The sequence below is a fragment of the Mobula birostris genome, chromosome 14 (assembly GCF_030028105.1).
Source record: "Mobula birostris isolate sMobBir1 chromosome 14, sMobBir1.hap1, whole genome shotgun sequence".
Taxonomy (NCBI): domain Eukaryota; kingdom Metazoa; phylum Chordata; class Chondrichthyes; order Myliobatiformes; family Myliobatidae; genus Mobula; species Mobula birostris.
The window spans coordinates 99,601,036-99,616,659 of record NC_092383.1 but is presented as its reverse complement, the minus strand read 5'-3'; the positions used below and the strand labels follow the sequence as shown (position 1 = coordinate 99,616,659).

At 49.6% G+C, this 15,624-nt stretch overlaps 1 protein-coding gene across 1 annotated transcript in view; it reads left to right on the top strand.

Annotated features, from left to right (window-relative positions):
* Positions 1 to 15,624, top strand: part of LOC140209425 (cell adhesion molecule 3-like) — a 37,020-nt gene that overhangs the window by 14,577 nt on the left and 6,819 nt on the right. The window contains exons 5-8 of the mRNA XM_072277672.1: positions 321 to 488; positions 4,362 to 4,452; positions 5,766 to 5,938; positions 7,868 to 7,939. Coding sequence (XP_072133773.1) covers positions 321 to 488; positions 4,362 to 4,452; positions 5,766 to 5,938; positions 7,868 to 7,939 — 504 coding nt within the window. The remainder of the gene's footprint in view (positions 1 to 320; positions 489 to 4,361; positions 4,453 to 5,765; positions 5,939 to 7,867; positions 7,940 to 15,624) is intronic.

The following is a 15,624-nucleotide window of genomic DNA, read 5'->3' as shown; positions in this document are numbered from 1 at the left end:
TCCCTTGGCCTCCATCCTCCCCACTCCGACACTCCTCTCTCTGACTCCCTTCCCTCCCTCTTGCTCACTTTACTCCTCCCCTCATTACAACCCCCATTCCTCACTCTCCCATACCCCCACCTCCCTACACCCCTCTCTCCTCTCACCCCTCTCACTTCCCCCTCCTTCCCCTTTCTCTCCACCACTCACTCTCTCCTCCCCATCACTTTGCCTCTCCCTGCTCCACCTTGCCTACTCCCCCTACACCCTCCTCCCCAATGTCATCCACCATCTATTACCCCCAACGCACTCCCTTGTCCCTTCCCAACCCCCTGCCCCAGGTTACTCCATCCACCAGGGGGAATCCACTGACCAGCAAACCTCTGTTCTCAGCCTGGTGAACATCACCGTGTCACGGGAGGACAACGGTGCCCTCATCATATGTGCACTGGACCAACCGGCCATTGACAACAACGACTACAAGACACAACAGAAGATTGAAGTTTACTGTGAGTGTCCATACTGCTGCCTTATCGAGAATCACCCTACGCTCTCCTAACAGACCCCACCACTTCCCACTCACGCCAACCATCCACACTCCAAATGGACCCCATCCCCTTCCCATTCATTCCCACCTTCCATAATCCCAATGACCTCATCCATTCCCATTCACTCCCACCGTCCACAATCCCTACAGACCCCATCCATTCCCATTCACTCCCACCGTCCACAATCCATACAGACCCCATCCATTCCCATTCATTCCCACCATCTACACTCCCAACGGACCCCATCCATTCCCATTCACTCCCAATGGACCCCATCTGTTTCCATTCATTCCCACCTGTCCACACTCCCAACGGACCCCATCCATTCCCATTCACTCCCACTGTCCACAATCCCAACAGACCCCATCCACTCCCCACTCACGCCAACCATCCACACTCCGAATGGACCCCATCCATTCCCATTCACTCCCACCGTCCACACTCCCAACGAATCACATCCCCTTCCCATTCACTCCCACCGTCCACACTCCCAACAAATCACATCCCCTTCCCATTCACTCCCACCGTCCACACTCCCAACAGACCCCATCCATTCCCATTCACTCTCAACGTCCACAATCCCAATAGATCCCACCCATTCCCATTCACTCCCACCGTCCACACTCCCAACAGACCCCATCCATTCCCATTCACTTCCACCGTCCACACTCCCAACAGACCCCATCCATTCCCATTCACTCCCACCATCCACAATCCCAATAGATCCCACCCATTCCCATTCACTCCCACCGTCCACACTCCCAACAGACCCCATCCATTCCCATTCACTCCCACCATCCACAATCCCAATAGATCCCACCCATTTCCATTCACTCCCGCCATCCACAATCCCAACGGACCCCATCCATTCCCATTCACTCCCACCGTCCACAATCCCAACACACCCTACCCTCCTTCCCATTCAATCCCACCATTCACACTCCCAATGCATCCCACCCTTCCCCTTCGCTCCCACTGTCTAACTGATACAGGACAGTGCAGAGGGGTCTCCACTCTGCTTTGAATCTGTCTGCCCTGGGTGATAGTGACATCAGAGATTCCTTGCACCTCTGAATTATCCCCATATCCCCCTTCCACAGACACTGGCCTCCAATGTATGACCTTGGGGTGGATTTCTAGGGAGGGACCATAGAACATTCCTGCATAGGAACAGAAGGTCCAGCTGGTCTGTTCTGACAGCGGTGCCAAATTAAACTTCCTCTCTTTGGTCATATTGCTCTGTTCCACGCTTCTTCACATTCTGATTTAAAATTCTCTGAAGCCCCTTCACCGGGCTCGAATGGAAACTTGACTCTTTGCCAGCCCCACTAACAGCACAGGAGTCTGCAGTGAAAAGCCACCTTTCATGAACAATAGGTGTCGATGGTCGGTATGGTTTGGGGTTCAACCAAACAGGAACATTGCGATGTTCTGATTAAAGGAACCTTGATTTGAGTGAATACTGTATAAATACTGCCCATACCCAATTGTTGATCGGCAAGAAATAACAAACTGTACACTCTATAAAGCTATAAAGAAAGTATATTTACAAAATTCAGTTTTATCAAACAGTTAGTAGGAAAAAGAAAAGGGAAAAAATAAAAGAGCCCATTACGTAAAATAAAAGGACACAACATTCCTAAGTTGAGCATCATAACCGTTTTACCTTGAGCTGAAAACCCAAACATGGTATAGCAGGACACACTGCTTCTACAGAAAGCTACTAAATTAAATACCCTACCACACTAGCAGTAAAAATCTTACCATGCCATTACACCTCTTGAACACCATGATCACCATTTGCTTCCATTACCATATCTGGCAACCCTTTCTCAACACCCACTAGTCTCAGCGTCAAAGACAAACACGCCTCCATCACCTCTAAATTTTCCTCCTCCCACCTTGAATGCATACTTTCTGGTGTTTGATATTTCGACCCCAGGAAAAGAGATTCTGTCTACCCATCCTGCCCAAAACTTCAGAGAAAAAAGCCCAAGTTTGCCCATCCTCTCCACGTAGGTATTAACTTCAAATCCACCATAATATCCTGGTGAGCCTCTTCTGCAACCTTTCCAAAGTCTCCACGCCCTTCCCCTAGTGGGACAATTGGAACTGTACACAGTTCCCTGACCAAAGTTTTCTATTGCTGGAACATATCTTGCTGACTCGTGCACTAAATGTTCTGACCAGTGAAGGCAAACTTGCATACACCTTTACCACTCTACCCACTTGCCACTGGCATGGCCACTTAAAGAGAGCTATGGACTTGGCTGCCAAGATCTCTCTGTACACCAGTCCCTTTGAGAGTTCTGACATTAACTGAGTACTTTCCCCTTACATTTGATCTCCTACAGTGCAACATCTCACATTTGCCTGGATTAAATGACATCTGCAATTTCTTCACCCATATCTATTGACCTATATCTTGCTGCATCTTTTGACAACCTCTTCACTGTCTACAACTTTACTAACCTTTATGCTGCCTGTGAACTTACTAACCCACCTGCCTGCATTTTCATCAAGGTAATTTTTATACATTACACACAACAGAGCGTGTGGACTGGTTGGTGTAACACTTACAGTATCAGCAACTTCCCCTACTGTCTGAGAGGAGTTTTTTAACGTTCTCCCCGTCACCACATGGGTTTCCTCTTGGTGCTCCAGTTTCTTCCCGCAGTCCAAAGACACTCCAAAGGGTGAGGAGGTTAATTGGGCAGCAGGGGCTCATTGGGCTGGAAAGGCTGTTACCATGTTGTATCCCTAAATGAATATATAAAACAGAGATCCCAGCACTGACCCCTACAGAACACCATTAGTCACAGACTGCCAGCCAGAATAATGTCCCTCCATCACTATGCTCTGTTTTCTCTGGGCAAGCCAATTCTGATTCCAAACTGCCAAGTCACTATGGATCACATGCATGTTAATCTGTACCAGCATACAATGAGGCCCCTACCAAAAGCTTTACTGAGGTCCATGTGGACAACATCCACAGCTCTGCCCTCAACAATCACCTTTATCACCTCCTCAAAAAAATCTATTAAGTTAATGGAATAACTTGCCATGCTGACTGTCCCTAATTAAGCCATGCCTTTCCAAATGCACATAGTTCCTATGGCTAAGAAATTCTTTCCGATAGCTTCCCTAGTACAGATGTGAGATAGGCTAACATTACTTGGAATATCCCATTTTCCCTCCTTGAACAAATGAAGATTTGCTGCTCTCCTGTTCTCCACCACATCACCTGTTGCTGGAGAGGATATGAAGATCTTTGTCAATGCCCCACATTCTCCTGCGTCGCCTCTCTCCATAACTGGAGCTATATCTTGTTAGACTCTGGAGAATTACCCAGTTTAATGCTCCTCAGGAGACCCAGCACCACCTCCTTCCCAATCTCATAACAACCTGATACATTAGCACCCTCCATACCACTCTCACTGTCCTTCATGTTCTTCACCTTGTGAATACCAAAGCAAAATACCTTGTCTACATCCTCTGGCTTCAGCCCTCAATTCCATCCTTTATGCTTGAGTGATCTAACCCTCCCCCTCATTGTCCTCCACTTGTTAGTATAAAATACGTCCGGATTCTCCAAAATCCTGCTTGCCAAGGACATTTCATAGTCATTGTCAGCATTTCTAATTCCCTATTGAGCTGTTATCTGCTACATTTATATCCCTCAAAGGCCCTGTCTGATTTTATCTCCTTGAATCTCACATGTGCTTCCTTTTTATTTTAGACTCAATGCACCTCCTCTCTTCTGGCCATGGTTCCATGGAGTCTGCCATGTGTACTGGTCACAGGCACACTGATCACTCTCTCTCTCCTCTACAGATTCCCCAACTGTTGAGATCCGGGAGTCCAAAGCTGTTCCTGAGGAGGGTGCAGATTTTATGCTGCGTTGTATTGGAAGAGGAAACCCAGAGTGAGTAAAAAGGACACGTGGAGGGTCACTCTGTGTCTGACCCGTGTCCTGGGAGTGTGTGATGGGACGGTGTAGAGGCAGCTTCACTCTGTGTCTGACCCGTGTCCTGGGAGTGTGTGATGGGACGGTGTAGAGGGAGCTTCACTCTATGTCTGACCCGTGTCCTGGGAGTGTGTGATGGGACAGTGTAGAGGGAGTTTCACTCTGTGTCTGACCCGTGTCCTGGGAGCGTGTGATGGGACGGTGTAGAGGCAGCTTCACTCTGTGTCTGACCCGTGTCCTGGGAGTGTGTGATGGGACGGTGTAGAGGGAGCTTCACTCTGTGTCTGACCCGTGTCCTGGGAGTGTGTGATGGGAGGGTGTAGAGGGAGCTTCACTCTGTGTCTGACCCGTGTCCTGGGAGTGTGTGATGGGACGGTGTAGAGGGAGCTTCACTCTGTGTCTGACCCGTGGCCTGGGAGCGTGTGATGGGACGGTGTAGAGGGAGCTTCACTCTGTGTCTGACCCGTGTCCTGGGAGTGTGTGATGGGACAGTGTAGAGGGAGCTTCACTCTGTGTCTGACCCATGTCCTGGGAGTGTGTGAGGGGACAGTGTAGAGGGAGTTTCATTCTGTGTCTGACCCGTGTCCTGGGAGTGTGTGATGGGACAGTGTAGAGGCAGCTTCACTCTGTGTCTGACCCGTGTCCTGGGAGTGTGTGATGGGACGGTGCAGAGGGAGCTTCACTCTGTGTCTGACCCGTGTCCTGGGAGTGTGTGATGGGAGGGTGTAGAGGGAGCTTCACTCTGTGTCTGACCCGTGTCCTGGGAGTGTGTGATGGGACGGTGTAGAGGGAGCTTCACTCTGTGTCTGACCCGTGGCCTGGGAGCGTGTGATGGGACGGTGTAGAGGGAGCTTCACTCTGTGTCTGACCCGTGTCCTGGGAGTGTGTGATGGGACAGTGTAGAGGGAGTTTCACTCTGTGTCTGACCCGTGTCCTGGGAGTGTGTGAATGGATAGTGTAGAGGGAACTTCACACTGTGTCTGACCCGTGTCCTGGGAGTGTGTGATGGGACAGTGTAGAGGCAGCTTCACTCTGTGTCTGACCCGTGTCCTTGGAGTGTGTGATGGGACAGTGTAGAGGCAGCTTCACTCTGTGTCTGACCCGTGTCCTGGGAGTGTGTTATGGGACAGTGTAGAGGGAGTTTCACTCTGTCTGACCCGTGTACTGAGAGTGTGTGATGGGACAGTGTAGAGGGAGCTTCATTTTGTCAATGTGTTTGCATGGTGTTGTTAGGCTTTCTGTTGGTGACTTTGTACTCTTTCTGACTTCAGACCCAGTTTCTTCACTTGGGTCCGTTTTAACGGGGATCTGTCTGAATATGCATTTGTCCGGAACGAGAACCTGACCTTCACTAATCTGAATAAGACTGACGCAGGAGTCTATCGCTGTGAGGCCAAGAACATCATTGGGACTGGTGGCAAGAACTACACACTGACAGTGCATGGTGAGCTGGTAACTGCCTTCCCACACCAGATCAGTGCCGTCTGCTGTTTATAGGGTGTGGTGTTCCTAGAGCTGGCGAGTGTGCAAGCCCCAGTTTAAAATCCTTTTGTTTCATCACCTCTCTCCCTGTCTATCTCTCTTTCTGTCTCATGCTCTCTTTCCTCTGTTCTGTTTCCTTTTCTTTCAAAATAAAAACATTCTTTACCCCATTTCTTTCTCTCTTTTGCCCTTTCTCTTTTTGTCTCTCTGTCCATCCATCTCTCTCCCCCCTTTCTCCCTCTATCTGTATCTCTCTCTCTCTCTTTCTCTCTCTGTCTGTATCTCTCTCTCATGGATCCATTCTTAAACAAGAGTAGCAGTATGTCTGTGCTCCAGGTGAGGTCCCACAACACCCTGTCTGCTGGTACAGACTCTTGCCCACTATTACACCGTCCCCTCTGTGATAAACCCCAGCCGGCCACTTGCCCTGGGAAAGACTTGCTGTCCCCATGTGCTCCGTCCCTCCTCTGTTCGTGCATGGGGACACCACACCCAGCCTTCAGCCCCTCTCCGTTTACACAGCCCGCTGGGTCTCTGTCCTCACCACACCAGGGGCTTCATCTTTCCCACACGTCTCCGGGCACACTCATGTAGTCTGTCAATGTGCCTCTGCTTTTGCAGGGATCCACCGGCTGGTATTGGTGTCAGCACAGACGGGGTGATTGGGTGCACTTTGGGGTGCTCTCTCCAGGGGTGGTGCTGGCCGTAGTTTAGTGTGCCAGGTGACTCGGGAAACTGAAGATGCCAGGGGTCTCCACTAGGGATAAGCAGAGAGGTTCTCTCCAGTGGCAAATGATAAAGGGGGGAGCGAGGGAATAAGTCTGGGAATACGGGGTCCGCTTGATTCAGCAGGAGTGAGGAGAAACACTCCCTTGTAGGAGGGAAGGGATGTAGGGTGGGAAATGGAGGGAGCTCAATGCAAGAGAGGGGCAGAGAGATATGGGGGGTGAGCAAGGGGAGTGATGGAGTGGATACAGGGCTGGTGATGGAGGGGATGGAGGAAGAGGGAGGAATGGAGGGGAGGGAGGGGTGGAGAAGGAGGGGTGTGAGGGGAATAAGGCAGGGTGAGAAGGGATGGGAGAGTGAGGAGTGAGGGAGTTCAGTGCAAGAGATGAGTGAGATATGGAGGGCGAGGGAAGTGATGGAGGGGTGCTGAGTGTGAGGATGGAGGGGCAGGTAGTGAGGATGGTGAGTGAGTATGAGCATGGGGCGGGTGGGTGGGAGGGTGAGGATGGGTGCGTGAGAGGGTAGTAAATGGGAGGGTGGGGAGCGAGTGGGAGGGTGGGGAGTGAATTGGAGGGTGGAGTGTGGGTGGGTGGATGGGAGGGTGGGGAGTGAGGGTTTGGGTGGAAAGTGAGTGAGTAGGAGGGTGGGGAGTGAGTGGGTGGAACGGTGAGGAGAGAATGAGTGGGTGGGAGGGAAGGTAGGGAGTGAGTGGGTGGGTGAGAAGTGAGTGGGTTGGTGGGGAGTGAGAGAGTGGGAGGGTGGGGAGTGAGTGGGTGGGTGAGAAGTGAGTGGGAGGGTGGGGAATGGAAAGGTGGGGAGTGAGTGGGTGGGTGGGGATTGAGTGGGAGGGTGGGGAGTGGGTGGGTGGGACAGTGAGGAGAGAGTCAGTGGGTGGGAGGGAAGGTGGGGAGTGAGTGGGTGGGGAGTGAATGGGAGGGGAGTGAATGGGTGGGAGGGTGAGGAGAGAGTGGGTGGGTGGGGAGTGGGTAGGAGGGGCCGGGGTTACGTCGGGGTGAGTGGGGTGAATCTGATATGGATGTTCCAGTCCCGTCTGTGTGTTTCGGTGAACGTCTCTCTCTGAGGGTGGGTGCCAAGCGTCTTCACGTGCCCGATCACCTTGTGTCTTATGTGTCACGCGTGTGTCTTCCTTCTCACCCAACCGCAGGGGACGCCCTGGAGATGGCCCCCACCTCGTCCCCTGCTTCTGTCAATGACTCCCTGACACTGACCATCGGCGGTAGGTTTATCGTGACTCCCTTCTGCTTCCTCCGTGACTCCTCCACCCTCCACCAGTGGGGTGGGGTAGAGCTGGCCTGATACGGCCATGCGTGCAGGAATAGGGTTGGTCGCCTGCTGACTGCTCCAGAAAACACGATTGGCTGAAGGGAATCCAATAGGCTGGGGAATTAGTACAAATTGGGGTTTGTTGCTCTGCTCTTCGGGACAACAACAGCCAATCAAAACAGGCAGAGCCAGGTGACCAATCCCAGTGGTTCTTGCAATACCCTTGCCTGTCTAGAGATAAGCATGCTTTGGGCCAGTAACAAACTTGGTGCAAGAGAAAGGAACCAATAAGATTGTAGAGGGAGTTTCATTCTGTCTGAGCAACGTCCAAGGAGTGTGTGATGGGACAGTGTAGAGGGAGCTTCATTCTATGTCTGACCCGTGTCCTGGGAGTGTGTGATGGGGCAGTGTAGAGGGAGTTTCATTCTGTCTGACCAATGTCCTGTGATGGGACAGTGTAGAGGGAGCTTCACTCTGTGTCTGACCTGTGTCCTGAGAGTGTGTGATGGGACAGTGTAGAGGGAGTTTCACTCTGTGTCTGACCCGTTCCCTGAGAGTGTGTGATGGGACAGTGTAGAGGGAGTTTCACTCTGTGTCTGACCCGTTCCCTGAGAGTGTGTGATGGGACAGGGCCAGAAGGGGTCACGGCTGTGGGTGACGAGGAGATGTTTTCTCTCAGAGGGTGGGTTCTTTCCCTCCCAGGATAGTGGGAGTAGAGCCTTCGGGTGTTCCGAGGGCAGAGTGAGATGGATTGGTGATGGGGAGCATGGGGTTGGAGCAGGGTGGAGGTTCATTGGGGGTGAGTGAAGATATGATTACAGGTATCGCAACAGTGTTGTTTATGTGGAAGAGGCTGGAGGGGCTGAAACTTCTCTGGTTTCATGGTGATGTGCACATCACTCTGTCTTGCACCAAGGTTTGTGTGGGCAGGTCTGCTTGTAGTGTTGTGGGTGTGGTGTGCAGGCAATCTGAGTGAGGATGGTGGTCCCAGACCACTGGTGAGCTCAGGAGAGGTCCTAGCTGTTCAACCACACAAGGCATCAGATGTGTGACCGTCTGTTGGTCACAACCCCAATATCACTCTCTCTTTCCTCTCAACTCCCTGTCCCTTCCCCAATTCCTCCCTCTCTTCTCCAGCATCCCACCTTTTCTTTCTCTCCCTCACTTCTCACCACTCTCCGACTCCCTCTCTGTTTCTCTCTTTTCCTCTCACTCCCTGTCTCTCTCCTTCCCTCTCTGTGTCTCTCCGCATTCTCACACTCTCTCCCTACTCTCATGACTCCCTCTCAACCCCTACCCTTTCATTGTCCACTCAATGTCCCTCTCACCCTTCTCCCTCGACTTCTATCCCTCTCACAGTCTCTATTGCTTCTCCTGTCTCTCTCTGTTCTCAATATCTTACACGTCCCCTCTCACATTGACTGTCAACCCACTTCCTAGTCTCTCTTCCACACCCTCTGCTCCTCATTCTCTCCTTCTTTCACTCTCACTGTCTATCCCTCACTTTCCCTATCTCTCCCCCAATTATTTCACTATCCCTCTCTTCCTCTCTCCTCCCTCAGTCTCTCCCCATTACCTTCTTCTTCTTCCTTCACTGTCTCTTTTCATATTCTTTCCCCCATTCTCTACCCCTTGCTGACTCTTTCTCTCCCCCTCACTCCCCCTCTATCCCTTTCTCCCTTTCTGCTCCACTCTAACCCCAATGCTGTCTCTTTCTCCCTGCTTTCTTTGTCCTCCTTTCCCTATCCTCCCCCTTACTTCTCTTTCCCCTGCCCCATATCATTGTCAGTTTCCATGTTCATTGCCTGAGCTTCACTCAGTGGTGTCTGGTCCCACCTCTCTGTGCTGATTGGTATGGTAAGATGTCAGTCATGCTTTATTGCTCCAATCATTGTCTACATTTCTCTGTTCATTGTTTACACCACCTGCCCCTCCCTGCACGACCCTCACTCCCTCCTTCCCTCCCTCCACCCCCTCCCTCCCTGCACCCTACCCCCATTCCCTCCACCCCCTCCATCCCTGCACCCTACCCCCATTCCCTCCACCCCCTCCATCCCTGCACCCCTACGCCCTATTCCCTCCACCCCCTCCCTCCCTGCACCCTACTCCCATTCCCTCCACCCCCTCCATCCCTGCACCCCTACGCCCTATTCCCTCCACCCCTCCCTCCCCGCACCCCTATGCCCTATTCCCTCCACCCCCTCCCTCCCTGCACCCTACCCCCATTCCCTCCACCCCCTCCCTCCCTGCACCCCTACCCCCTATTCCCTCCACCCCCTCCCTCCCTGCACCCTACTCCCATTCCCTCCACCTCCTCCATCCCTGCACCCCTATGCCCTATTCCCTCCACCTCTCCCTCCCTGCACCCCTACCCCCATTCCCTCCACCCCCCCTCCCTGAACCCCTACACCCTATTCTCTCCACCCCTCCCTCCCTGCACCCTACCCGCATTCCCTCCACCCCCTCCATCCCTGCACCCCTACCCCCTATTCCCTCCACCCCTTCCCTCCCTGCACCTCCTGCTTCACTTTCACCTCCCCTCTCTATCTCACTCTCCCATCCCATCCTGCTCCACCTTTTACACTCCCCCCTCCTTCCATCTACCTCCTGTCCAACTCTCCCTCCCCTTCCTTGACTTCACACTCCCTCCCCTGCACCTCTCCCTTCCCATTTCTCCACCACATCCCACTCCCTCCTCTCCACTTCCCCTTCCATCTACCTCACTCTCGCTCACATCCTTCATTGCAATTCACCCCCATTCTCCATCTCTCCCTCCCCCACCCCCTCCCTTACTCCCCACCCACCTCCATCACTGATTTCATCCATCGGTGTGACCGTCAGCCTCCACCTCAAGCCCCTCCCCGGACACAGGTACAGTCTGCTCTCCCTCTCGGCACTCTGTCCCTTTCTCATTCTTCACCTCCCTCTGTTACACTTTCCACTCATCACTCAGCACTCTAGTGATTGTCTCACTCTTCCTGCCCCTCCCTCCCTCCCCTTCATTCATTGCCTGTCCTTCTGTTCTGTTTCATTGTTGTCCGTCTCTCTCATTCTCTTTTGTCCATTTTCCAATTATCTCTCCCTCTCTCTCTCTCCATCCCTCTTTTTCTCACTCAGTCTCTTTCTCTCTATCTGTCTTTCTCTTCTTCTGTCTTTCACACCACTCTCTGTAACCACCCCTCTCTCTCTCTCTCAATCCTCATTTCCCCCTCTGGAGTTTTCACTCTCTCTCTGTCTGCCTCTCTCTTTCCTCTCACTCTCATTCACTCTGTCTCTGTGTCTCGCTCTCTTTCCTGGTCTCTGTGATTTGACTGTCTGTCTGTCTCTCACTATGTCTTTGCATGTATTAGTTTTGGATGGCATTATGGGGGTGGATTAATTTGAAATGGGATTACAGACACTGGATTATTTTGGGATGGGATTACAGGGAAGTGTACTAGTTTGGCATGGGATGACAGTGAGGTGAATTCATTTGGAAAGATAGATGAGTTTGAGATGGTTTCCACAGAGGTGGATTAGTTTGGGAGGATAAATCTGGGATGAGATTCCAGGGTGGATCAGTTTGTGGTGGGTTTGCAGGGTGTGAATTAGTCTGGGATGGGATTACAGGTGGTAGATTAGTTTGGGATGGGGTTACAGAGAGGTGTATTAGTTTGGGACAGGATTACAGAAATGTGGGTTATTTTGGAATGGGGTTACGGGGATGGAATAACAGAGAGCTGGATTAGTTTGTGATGGGATTGCAGTGATGTGGATTGGTTAGGGATGGGATTACTGAAAGGTGGATTACTTTGGTATGGGATTACAGCAGGTCGATTAGTTAGAGACTGGATGACAAAGATGGATTAGTTTGTGTTGAGATTATGGGGATGGATTAGTTTGGGATAGGAATTCAGTAGGTTGATTATTTTGGGATGGGATTACCGGGGGATTATGGTGTGGTGGAATAGTTTGGGATGGGATTATGGGGATATATTGGTCTGTGATGGAATTACAGAGAGCTGGATTACTTTGAGATAGGATTACAGAAATGTGGATTCATTTGAGATGGGATTACTGAGCTGAATTATTTTGGGATGCAGTTATGGGAAGTGGATTAGTTTCAATTGGGATTACAGAGAGTTGTCTTTGATTGAGATGGGATTACATAAAGGTGGATTAGTTTGTGATGGGATAACAGAGATTTGGATAAATAAGGAATGGGATTACAGAGTGGTGAATAAATGTCTGATGGGGTTACAGAGAGGTGGATTAGTTTCGGATGGGACTACAGAGAGGTGGATTGGTTTGGAATGGGTTTACGTGGTTTGATTAGTTTCTGATGGGATTATAATATGGGGGATTGATTTGGGATAGATTACAGAGAGATGAATTTGTTTGAGTTGGGTTTACAGGGAGGGTTAGAGTTAATTTTTGGATGGGATTACTTGTGTGAATTAGTTTGGAATGGGATTATGGGGGTGGATTGTATTGGGATGTGATTAGAGAGTGGTGGATCAGTTTTGGATGAGATTACAGGGAAGTGTACTAGTTTGGGATAGGAATACAGAGAGGTGGATTGGTTTCAAATCGGATTACTGGGGTGGATTACTTTGGGATGGTTTTACAGAGAGGTGGATTAATTTGTGATTGGATTACAGAGGTGTGGTTTAGTTTAGGATGGGATTACAGAGAGGTTGATTGGTTTGGGATGTTATTAAGGGTTTTTATTAGTTTGGAATTGGATTACAGGGGTGTGGATTAGTGTGAAATAGGATTACAGGGGATAATTAGTTTGTAATGGGATTACAGTGTGGTGGAATAGTTTGGGATGAGATTATGGAAAATGGATTAATTTGGGATGGGATTACAGAGAGATGGATTAGTTTGGGGTGCGGTTACATAGTGGGATTAGTTTGGGATGGATTTACAGAGAAGTGTATTATTTTGCAATGAGGTTACAGAGAGTTTGATTAGCCTGGAATGGGATTATAGAGAGCTGGATAAATTTGTGGTGGGGTTACAGAGATGTGAATTAGTCTGGGGTGGGATTACATGGATGGATTAGTTTGAAATGGGATTACAGTGCATGGATTATCTTGGAATGGTGTTACAAAGAGGTGGATATGTTTAGGATGCAGTTATGGGAAGTGGATTAGTTTAAAATGGGTTCACAGAGAGGTGAATTAGTTTTGGATGGGGTTATGGAGAGGTGGATTAGTTTTGGATGGAGTTACAAAGGGTGGATTAGTTTAGGGTGGTATTATAGAGAGGTGGATTCGTTTGGGATGGGGATACGGAGAGGTAGATTCGTTTGGGATGGGGTTACTGAGAGGTGGATTAGTTTGGGATGGGATTATGGAGAGGTGAATTAGTTTTGGATGGGGTTACGGAGAGGTGGATTAGTTTTGGATGGGGTTACGGAGAGGTGAATTAGTTTTGGATGGGATTACAGAGAGGTGAATTAGTTTGGGATGGGGTTACTGAGAGGTGGATTCATTTGGGATGGGATTACAGAGAGGTGGATTAGTTTTGAATGGGGTTACGGAGAAGTGAATTAGTTTTGGATGGGGTTACAGAGGTGGATTCGTTTGGGATGGGATTACAGAGAGGTGGATTGGTTTTGAATGGGGTTACAGAGAGGTGGATTCGTTTGGGATGGGGTTACGGAGAGGTGGATTCGTTTTGAATGGGGTTACGGAGAGGTGGATTCGTTTGGGATGGGGTTACAGGGAGGTAGATTAGTTTGGGATGGGATTATGGATAGGTGAATTAGTTTTGGATGGGGTTACGGAGAGGTGGATTAGTTTTGGATGGAGTTATGGAGAGGTGGATTCGTTTGGGATGGGGATACGGAGAAGTGGATTCGTTTGGGATGGGGTTACTGAGAGGTGGATTAGTTTGGGATGGGATTATGGAGAGGTGAATTAGTTTTGGATGGGGTTACGGAGAGGTGGATTAGTTTTGGATGGGGTTACGGAGAGGTGAATTAGTTTTGGATGGGATTACAGAGAGGTGAATTAGTTTGGGATGGGGTTACTGAGAGGTGGATTCATTTGGGATGGGATTACAGAGAGGTGGATTAGTTTTGAATGGGGTTACGGAGAAGTGAATTAGTTTTGGATGGGGTTACAGAGGTGGATTCGTTTGGGATGGGATTACAGAGAGGTGGATTGGTTTTGAATGGGGTTACAGAGAGGTGGATTCGTTTGGGATGGGGTTACGGAGAGGTGGATTCGTTTTGAATGGGGTTACGGAGAGGTGGATTCGTTTGGGATGGGGTTACAGGGAGGTAGATTAGTTTGGGATGGGATTATGGATAGGTGAATTAGTTTTGGATGGGGTTACGGAGAGGTGGATTAGTTTTGGATGGGATTACAGAGAGGTGAATTCGTTTGGGATGGGGTTACTGAGAGGTGGATTCGTTTGGGATGGGATTACAGAGAGGTGGATTAGTTTTGAATGGGGTTACGGAGAGGTGAATTAGTTTTGAATGGGGTTACGGAGAGGTGGATTCATTTGGGATGGGGTTACAGGGAGGTAGATTAGTTTGGGATGGGATTATGGATAGGTGAATTAGTTTTGGATGGGGTTACGGAGAGGTGGATTAGTTTTGGATGGGATTACAGAGAGGTGAATTAGTTTGGGATGGGGTTACTGAGAGGTGGATTCATTTGGGATGGGATTACAGAGAGGTGGATTAGTTTTGAATGGGGTTACGGAGAGGTGAATTAGTTTTGAATGGGGTTACAGAGAGGTGGATTCGTTTGGGATGGGGTTATGGAGAGGTGGATTCGTTTTGAATGGGGTTACGGAGAGGTGGATTCGTTTGGGATGGGGTTACAGGGAGGTAGATTAGTTGGGATGTTATTACAGAGAGGTGTATTAGTTTACAGGACCTAGTCTGAGATGTCAGAGCCAGTAAATATTTTACAATTTCTTGCATGAATGTGGAACTGGAAATGTGATTGCGTTCCATAACAAGAATGGCCTTTTCATGGCTTTCCCATATCTGGGCTGTGTTTTTTTATTTAGGGTGGAGTGATTTAGTTGTAGAATCCTGTTCAAAAACGTGGTTGGGATTCTGAATTCCCAGTAGGATAGCTCGTTTGAGACTGTGATTTGGGGACGTAAGGAAAGAGGAGAGGTGATTGGGGATTGTAAACTGTCATGAAATGTGTTGTTTTCTTTAAGTAGTACGATGCAACATAAAAAATTACTACAAATGAATACAGAACTAAATAAATTAATGGTGCAAAAGTGATATAGCAAGTTAATGTCCATGGAACATTCAGAGGGGTAAAACTATTCCTAACACATTTAGTGTTGGCCTCCAAGCTCCTGTATCTCCTGTTTGATAGTAATAATGAGAAGAGGGCATGCCCCAGATCGTGAAGGTCCTTAAAGATAGATGGCACCTCCTTGTGAAGATGACATTGATAATGGGGAAGGTTGTGCCTGTTATGGAGCTGTGACCTCTTTTATTCCTGTGCATTGGAGCCTCTACACCAGGCAGAATGCAACCAGACAGGATGCTCACCAATGCACACCCGCAGAAATTTGCCAAAGTCTTTGGTACATACCAGATCTCAACATTCTAATGAAGAGCAGTCACTGGTGTGCCTTCTTCGTGACTGCATTAATAGGCTGGTGCACAAT